At 35.2% G+C, this 8,729-nt stretch overlaps 1 protein-coding gene across 3 annotated transcripts; it reads left to right on the top strand.

The window, feature by feature from the left end:
- Window positions 1–580: 580 nt before the first annotated feature.
- Window positions 581–7,478, top strand: LOC125261474. Of its 3 annotated transcripts, none has more exons than XM_048180041.1 (7): window positions 581–1,103; window positions 1,935–2,261; window positions 2,669–2,773; window positions 4,219–4,973; window positions 5,864–5,941; window positions 6,073–6,122; window positions 7,043–7,478. In XM_048180041.1, exons 1-4 carry the CDS (start codon window positions 848–850, stop codon window positions 4,248–4,250), a joined length of 720 nt encoding a protein of 239 aa, XP_048035998.1. In that variant the 5' UTR covers window positions 581–847; the 3' UTR covers window positions 4,251–4,973; window positions 5,864–5,941; window positions 6,073–6,122; window positions 7,043–7,478. The 3 variants fall into 3 exon arrangements, with proteins under 3 accessions (XP_048035998.1, XP_048035996.1, XP_048035997.1); XM_048180039.1 differs by having other exon boundaries at window positions 588–1,103; window positions 2,660–2,773; XM_048180040.1 differs by lacking the exon at window positions 6,073–6,122 and having other exon boundaries at window positions 588–1,103; window positions 2,660–2,773.
- The last annotated feature ends 1,251 nt before the right edge of the window (window positions 7,479–8,729 follow it).

Below are 8,729 nucleotides of genomic sequence, written 5' to 3'. Positions count from 1 at the left end.
TGTAGCACTCTTCCCATCCTATAAATGACAATAAGCTTTGTGCTTTATTACTTTTGATATGAAACAAAGTCTCAGATTTCAAATTCTGTCCATTTTATTACGAAATTCAAAAAATAACCATTTTGGCGCTGTTTAATGTGGCGTGACAGATGGCTGTAGCCTCAGATCAAGAAAACTCGTGAACTGATAATCTCCTCCGCTTTAATACCAGTTACAGCGTGATAAACATGAATTAACAACTAAAGGTATGTTGAAAAATACAGTACACCTTACCGAAATCTGTATCCTGTCTAATGGAATAGCTCAATCAGTGTTGTAAGAAATGTCACTTAACGTCACATTTTACCTCAGAAAAAACATTCAGTGACCATAACCCGTTAGTCAGCTATAATAAAACTGAATTGCTAAATATATGCACCATATTACACATTTGTTATAATTTATAATGTTCTTCAATATTTAGCTTAATGCTTTGAATATAAACGTCAAGTTTTGCCACCTTTTAAATAACGTATTTAAAAAAAGTATAAATATAATTACATAATTGTAAAGTTAGTATTTTAACTTTATTATTATAAAAACTTACTTAACTTCCACTAATTTAAGTGTTTGTATACAAATTAGTTACTTTTAACCTTCAATATTATAGTAATGTAGAACTGATTCCCATGTATAATTTTTTATGGATTTTTTTTTTCATGTACTGTTCCTTTCACTGCACTTTCCTGTTGTGTAATTTTCATTGGCTTATAATTAACTGCTCATTTCTTCATGTGTGTCTGGTGTTGATGCAGGTGGAGTGTTTGTGATAGAGGAAGATTCAGTCACTCTACACACTGGTGTTGAAATGAACCAAGAAGACAGAATTAGATGGTATTTTAATGACACTCTCATCGCTCAAATCAATGGAAAAAGTGAAACATGTACAGATGTTCAGTGTAATGAAGGAACTGAGAGATTCAGAGGCAGACTGAAGCTGGACAATCAGACTGGATCTCTGACCATCATGAACATCACAAACACACACACTGGAGATTATGATCTGAAGATCATCAGCAGTGGCATCAGCGACAGTGAACAGATCTTCAGTGTTATTGTCATTGGTGAGTCATTATGTTTAAAAACAAGTCTTGTACATTTAAACCACATCAAAAATGTGTTTATTGAATTATTTTGCATTGACATTCAGAGTTTTTTTTTTTCTTTACCTGTAAAAACATTATTTTTCTTATCATTTTACAGTACTACAATGCCTGTTTTCACCCTGTTTGGATGCTCTGTGTTAGTTTCCGTTTCATTTAAACCTGCCTTCCAAAAAGCGCAGTTTGCTCTGATTGGTCCCAGTGTTTTGTAATTGGTCTACCGCTTACTTAGAGCATATATACTTTTATACATTTACACATTTGGCAGACGCTTTTATCCAAAGCGACTTACATTGCATTATACTATACATTTATATCTGAGTATGTGCAATCCCTGGGATCTGATATAGAGAATAATTCCCGCTGGAGGGACTTTGCAGAGCTTTTTCTTCCTCAAACATCATCATTACACACTAAAGAAAGATGAACATGAAAAAAAGCATGATTTGTCCTCTTTAAACACATTTTGCTCTTCCGTTGGTTAGTTGTTTTATTATCACTCAGTATTGTTTTGAACAGTTTCTCATCATCCAGAAATCAAAATACAGAAGTTTTGATGTAAAAGCTTGTATTGTATAAAGCACTATATAAATAAAAGTGACTTGACTTAAAATATATTCATAATTACAGAATGTGGATAAATGTTCCTTTTCAAACTGAAAGTCAAAGTATGTTTTGTTTTGTTTTTTTCATATCCTTTTTTTTTTTTTTCATATCCTCATGTTTTATTTTATTTTTCATGTGTCTTTCCCCCCAAAAGATCCTCCAATCACCTGTTGGTTTGTGTTTCAGGTGTTTCTGCTGCTGAACGAAATAAAATGAAGAGAAAGTCTGTGGAGGAGGGAGAATCTGTCACTTTTGATCCTGGTGTAGGAAGAAAATCAAAAGCTATGATGTGGTATTTTAAAGACACTCTCATTGCTAAAATAATTGGAGATCAGAGTCAGATCTGTACAGATGTTCAGTGTGATGAGAGATTCAGAGACAGACTGAAGCTGGATCATCAGACTGGATCTCTGACCATCACAAACACCAGAAACACAGACTCTGGAGATTATGAACTGAAGATCAACAGCAGCAGATTCAGCATCATTAGGAGCTTCAGTGTTTCTGTCACTGGTGAGTAACATTTAATCATTCAGTTCATTTTCACTTCAGTAGTTTTAGAAAACAGTTTGAAATAGTGCTCTCAGTAAATGTTTTCATTGTGGATCATCTCTATCAACTTATGCACTTCAAAGTGACAGACAGTTTTCACAGTTTTGTCATTGCAAGTTTTACAATTTTGAAGTCTATTGTTAATAATAAAGAAAAATGCACAATATTAGTCAGTTTTCAAGTGAACCCCACTGTTTTAGCTGAAAAAAATAAATAAAATAGATGCCATTTATTGAATAAATCAATATCATAGAACTTTCTACTGAAAGTAGAAATATGTAAATGTCATTTAGAAGTATTGGTAGAGTTATCAGTTGATTATCAGTTGATCTCTAGTAATAATGACTGTCTGTGTTCAGCTGTTCCAGGTTCAGGTCTGTCTCCAGGTGCTTTAATAGGAATAGTTGTTGCTGTTCTGCTGCTCGCTGCTGTTAGTTTGATTTACTGTCACCACTGGAGATCTAGAAAAAGAGGCAAGTACTGCATACAGCTGATTGTACAAAATGTAAATATGAGATTTATTGTGCAAAAACAATCTTTAAAAATATATAAAAGTACGTATTTTTAATTGACCAAAAGTAGAGTTTGTTGTTATTGTTCAAACAGAAAACAGGACAGGTGATGATCGGGTGAGATACTGTGAGCTTTGAATCTGTTTTTCTGCAACAAAACTAATTTTATAAAAGACTGACATATCAGTGGCCCTGTCGCATGAAAACCCTTAAGTGAGTTTATCTCTAAGGGGAAAATTTCCCTGAGGCAAGGGATTTCTTTACTTAAGTGTTTATACTAAGCATTTCACGTTGACATGGCAATAATTACAGCATCTCTCATAAACATAACATAACTAATCGCTTACTTTTAAACATGTTTAACTTTTACTACAGTTGAATAGCTGTACTACAATATTTGAGTTATGGAGATTACTAAAGGCACAAATGTCCTAAAATCTGAAATCTGAGTTGTATGCATACTGACGAGCACAAATGACAGCTCATATGCTGCTTAAAATCCTGCCATGCCACAGAATTTTTCATTAAATGACATTATATTTGTTCCAAATCATTGTTAATGTACTTACTGACTTCGGCTGCACACAAATTTACTGCTTTGGCCTGCTGACTTGAACTTAAGCATGCAAGATAATTAAAAAATAACAATTCACAAATGTTGCTGTCAAGTACACCGTGGAAAGCTGCTCATATATCCAATTTTAATTTTTTTAAAAAGTGCTTTTGTAACGGATGTAGGCTAGTAAGAGCTGTGTGTGTAAAGCCTGGGATACACTGCACAGTTTTAGCAATCCTATAAGATCATTACAAATCACACTGTGCATGAATCTATTAAACTTGGGTACAACAAGCATGTAGACTGTACGATGATGACACCTATTGACTCGTGAGCTACGATGCAAGTTTCTAAAGAATAAAACATTTCTCACAATACACATTAGCCACTTTTCCTCTGTCGGTCCAGTGCGAGCCAGGGCTTTCATCGTGCCAGGCTAGGCTAATAGCCTCAGACCTGTAGCACAGAGCCCAAAATATTTAAGCGAGCCGTACCGTTCCATACCGAGCCGTCCTATGCAGTGGAAAAGCACCAAAAATTGAGGTGCACCAAACCATGCAATGCTGTGTAAAAGCACCATAAGTGTACTTTAACCTAGTGACTAAGGGTTTCCTTATAAGCTCCTTTTTGAGTTTTCTGTGTTTCATTGAGAAATCATCACATAGAAACACTAATAATGATTGACTTGTTTAAGAGGATGTTGCTCTTGTTCTGTTTGACTTCAGAATGTAGAACAGGGGTCTTTACATTAAAAAAACATCAAAAAGCACAATTTTGTTTTTGTGTAATTGAATCATCAATCCTGGTCATTTGTTGTTCCTTTTCCTGTAAATCTGTTTCTTTCTTTCAGGAGTATGGTCTCCCACAAGAAGTGGCCCTTAATCAGACTTGGACTCCACAGATGAAGCTAATGAGATATCCCTAATCAGACAATGGCTGCATTTACCCTGCAAGTCTTAATGCACAGATCCGATCTTTTGACCACATCCGATTTTTTTGGCCAGCGTGTTTACATTCACTTTAGACGCGACTGGTATCCGATATCTGTGTTTACATTAATTCCTGCCCAAAATGATTGTCATTGATAGCTTTACATGCACATGGTAGTTCCTCGGGTTTTGAATGGCCGTGCTATTAAAATTATTTATATATTTCACATAGGGTGGCCATGATTACCTGCCAGAATTGATCAGTTAACAGCTGTCAGTGTCATGGATGTTTTGCTGCGCAATAATAAAATGTTTAGTGTGAGTGCATACAGACACGTCTGCTTAATAATAGAACGCTAAAGCTTCCTTTTAGTAAGCAAACGTGTCGCCCTCGCCTTGTGATGGCTTGTATTTCCAATGGGAATCGGATATGCGTGTTTAGACATAGGTCACATGTCTAGAGATCGGATATGTATCTGATTTAAAACCACATTCGGAAGTGGCTCAGATCGGATGTGAAAAAAAATCGAATCTCGTGTGGATTTTTGTTTTTACACGTGTGCAACTAATTCCTATCTGTGTCAGATGTGAGCAAAAGATCGGATTTTTATGTGCCAGTGTAAACGCAGCCAGAGTCCCTGCAGATGGTTGTCGCTGATGGTTTGTCCTTGTTCAGGTAGCTTTGCTAACTCTAAACTGACATTTTTAACCAGGAACACTTGAGAAATTAAACATTTCACACTCTACACTAATGTTTGGTTAACAAAGTTTGTGGTTAAAGAGCAAAGGTTCAAATCCAGCAAGGTTTGATCCATGAAATATCACCATTGTGTCCTTGATCAAACTCTGAATCTCAGGAACTGAACCTGTAAAACTGCACTGAAAGACACTGGATTGATCAGATACAAAATGCCAAATATGTTTTTTACATAACTTATATATTTAACTGTTACTGAGTGCTGTGCGAGCCTTTTAGTGGGTGTTACGAACCAGATTAGGGACCAACATAAAAAGCTGTTGAAAAGTTATAAGCAAAAATCGCAATGGCAAGATCAAATTTATTGGCAGTAAAAGTCTCAAAACTATAACAAAGAAACAAAAAGAAACATAAAAAACAAAACTCAAATATATACATACAAAACTCAAATCAGGACCGGTGAGCTAACTTATCTAAACTACAACTCCGAGTTTAACTTTCCTCACTCCCGAGGTAAATAACAAACACAAAAGAATCTTCGGGTCAGATTACATACCTATGCTTTAATATAATTAAACAAACAGATCTCACCATCCTGTACAAAACAAAAGAAAAAAAACTCAAAAACTACCACCAACAGGTTTCTTGAGGTAGACCAGCAGCTCTTAAATAGGCAGAGGCCACAGATGTTGGAGATAATCAGGCTCTGCCTGTTTACCGATAAAACAATGATATTCGGGTTTTTTTTATTATAGATTTCAGATGTTTGTATATTCTACTGAATGTCTTTGTTGAAATATGCAAAAGTGAATGTTTGTTTGTTTGTTTTTTGTACTGTGTAACTTGTTTCATTCTGCCTTTTTTTCAAGCTTTTGAGATGTTGATGAAGTTCTTTATGTGAAGTTCTTGTCATGTGAGGAGTGATGGAGACCTGCGGGGAGTTCAAGGTAAAGATTCACTACTGTTTCCCTCCTTTTCTTGACTAATTCTTTTCTTAAAGCATGTTGAGCTGTGCTGTATTTTATATATATATTTTATATCATTTAATTATTGTTTTGCTGATGTGTTTGTGTTGTAGAATATTATCACTGTGTGATGGAAATGATCATCTGCACTTGAACAGGAAAAGTATGTTTGACCCTACACTGTAAAAAAAATCCCGTTGTTTCTACGGAAAAATACCGGCAGCTGTGGTTACCAGAACAATACTGTAAAAATGACATCAAACCGTAAACATACTTACGGAGTTACATGTGAATTTTACATTTTAAATATGTATATTTAACATTGGATTTCAGTACACTGTAAAAAAAATCCCAGTAAAATTTACGGTAAAATAACATATTTCATTAACTGATATAATGTTAATTTACCAGCCTAATGAAGTACTAATATCTGTTTTGTATCTTTATAATACACTGACAGTCACCAAACACAGTGGTGATAAGAGTCACATGATGAATCAAAGTTCATCACAAGCAGCTTTTCCACAAGCTGAGGAGGACAATACTAATATATAGAAGGAGCACACAGTGTCATTTACACACACACTAAACACCATCATGGTAACATGCATGAAATTTTAAAAATGCAATAAACATTAATTTAACAACATTAGATGTAACATAAAACCCTAATGTACATAACTGATTAGGAAAAAAAAGAAGAGAAAAACTAAGAAGAAACAGAGTTATTTCAACAAAAATATATCAAATGTGAAGTGTCACGCAGGGAATTGTGGGAATGTCAATTTACGGTTTTTCACTGTAAATTTTACAATGAATTGTTATTTTTCACTTTCAAAAACTGTGAATTTAACGGTATTTTACCGTAAAATTACATTAAATGTACCGTTAGATCTATTACAGTTATTCACCGTATATAGTACAGAAACTTTCTGTAAACCAATTAACAGTTTTTCACCGCAGCATTTTTACAGTCTTTTACTGTTAAAATCACGGTAATTTTTTACAGTGTAGTTTAAATGTCATGTTTGTCTGAACAATGGAAAAGACCTGTAATTGTGTGAATCTCTCTTTCTTTCTCAGGTTAATTAGAGCTGTTTCCTGCACTAACTGATTACACCATCCACCATCACCCAATCACAACGCACCCCGTCACTTGAACACTAATCACGCACACCTGCACGTCATCAGCACACTCATTACCGGCAGTATAAAGGACTCTCATTCAGACACGCTCATTGTCCGGTCTCGTTAGTGGCTTACCTGAATGCTTACCTCAAGGACTTTGTTGGATTACTTGCCTGTCTCCTGTTCTCCTCCTGTATACCTCGTCATTGTGTGTGAAGTCCAGCTCAATCGTTTGTGTCTGGAAACCAGCATTCTGCCTCCATATCATCATCTAAAAAAAAAAGGACAGTATTACCATTCCATTTATCTACATTCACCTGAAGATTTGCCATTCACTCACCTGCATAACTGTTGTTCATCTGGTTGTGAAAATAAAAACCTTACTTTTATACCTCCTGTGTCTCTGCCCTTCTGTGATTGTAACTGGTTGTATATTGACAGTTTTATTATCATCATGAAATTTCACTTGAATCGAACAATTGAGAGAATTGCTATTAACACATTTACATTACAAACCCTGCATTTGTTTGACTCCCATGACTAGGGCTGAAACGATTAGTCGACATTATCGACAACGTCGACAATAAAAAAATTGTCGACAAATATTTTTGTTGTCGAATAGTCTCTTGATCTCATATTTGAAGGGCCTGCAATAACGCGGTGTAACCAGTGGGGCGCTGTAGCGCAATACTGTAATGCAGCCCTCCCGGATCCAATCCAATAAAAGAAGTCAGCGGCAGCGCTTTGGAGAGCATAGTGCAAACGAAGTCGAACTCGTGAAATGTGGGAGATTAACATAACAAACATAACGTTTAGCAGAACTACAGAATACTGTCATGCAGGGCCACCAACTCTCATTCAGACTCACTGTTCTCACGCCACACGTTCATTTTCTCACACAGTGAAAGATGCACCGCAGAGCAAAGAGGACACAGACAACGCACCGACAGATCAGGTTACTTTTGACATAAAACTAAGTCTAAGCTTTTAAATTCAGTCAATATTACTACGGATTTCAAACAATACTTGTGGTGGTGACGCTGTTTAACGTTGTGTGGCAGATCGCTGTAACACCTCGGTTCAAGCGGCATGTGAACCTATTCCTCTCTATTACAGCGCGAAATAAACATGAATGAACATCAAAAAGTACTTACTGAAATTAATCCATCTCTATTGTAATCACTTAATCGGAGTTTTAACCGCAGAAAGAAGTCAATAAAACTTGCAAACAAATATATCACACAAAATGTAACATTTACCTCAGGAAAGCCATTCAATGACCATAAACTCGATAGTTTGTGTGTGTGTGTGTGTGTGTGTGTGTATATATATATATATATATATATATATATATATACAGTACAGTCCAAAAGTTTGGAACCACTAAGATTTTTAATGTTTTTAAAAGAAGTTTCGTCTGCTCACCAAGGCTACATTTATTTAATTAAAAATACAGTAAAAAACAGTAATATTGTGAAATATTATTACAATTTAAAATAAATGTGTACTATTTAAATATATTTGACGAAGTAATTTATTCCTGTGATGCAAAGCTGAATTTTCAGCATCGTTACTCCAGTCTTCAGTGTCACATGATCCTTCAGAAATCATTCTAATATGCTGATTTGCTGCTCAATAAACA

The sequence above is a fragment of the Megalobrama amblycephala genome, unplaced genomic scaffold (assembly GCF_018812025.1).
Source record: "Megalobrama amblycephala isolate DHTTF-2021 unplaced genomic scaffold, ASM1881202v1 scaffold417, whole genome shotgun sequence".
NCBI lineage: Eukaryota > Metazoa > Chordata > Actinopteri > Cypriniformes > Xenocyprididae > Megalobrama > Megalobrama amblycephala.
This window is presented reverse-complemented; position numbering and strand designations above follow the sequence as displayed.

Bases quoted from the DNA above. Each gene is read 5' to 3' on its own strand.
- LOC125261474 (XM_048180040.1), top strand. From the start codon at position 848: ATGAACCAAGAAGACAGAATTAGATGGTATTTTAATGACACTCTCATC. The intron at 1,104-1,934 runs GTGAGTCATTAT...TTTGTGTTTCAG, and splicing joins CTTCAGTGTTATTGTCATTG to GTGTTTCTGCTGCTGAACGA. The intron at 2,774-4,218 runs GCAAGTACTGCA...TCTTTCTTTCAG, and splicing joins CTGGAGATCTAGAAAAAGAG to GAGTATGGTCTCCCACAAGA.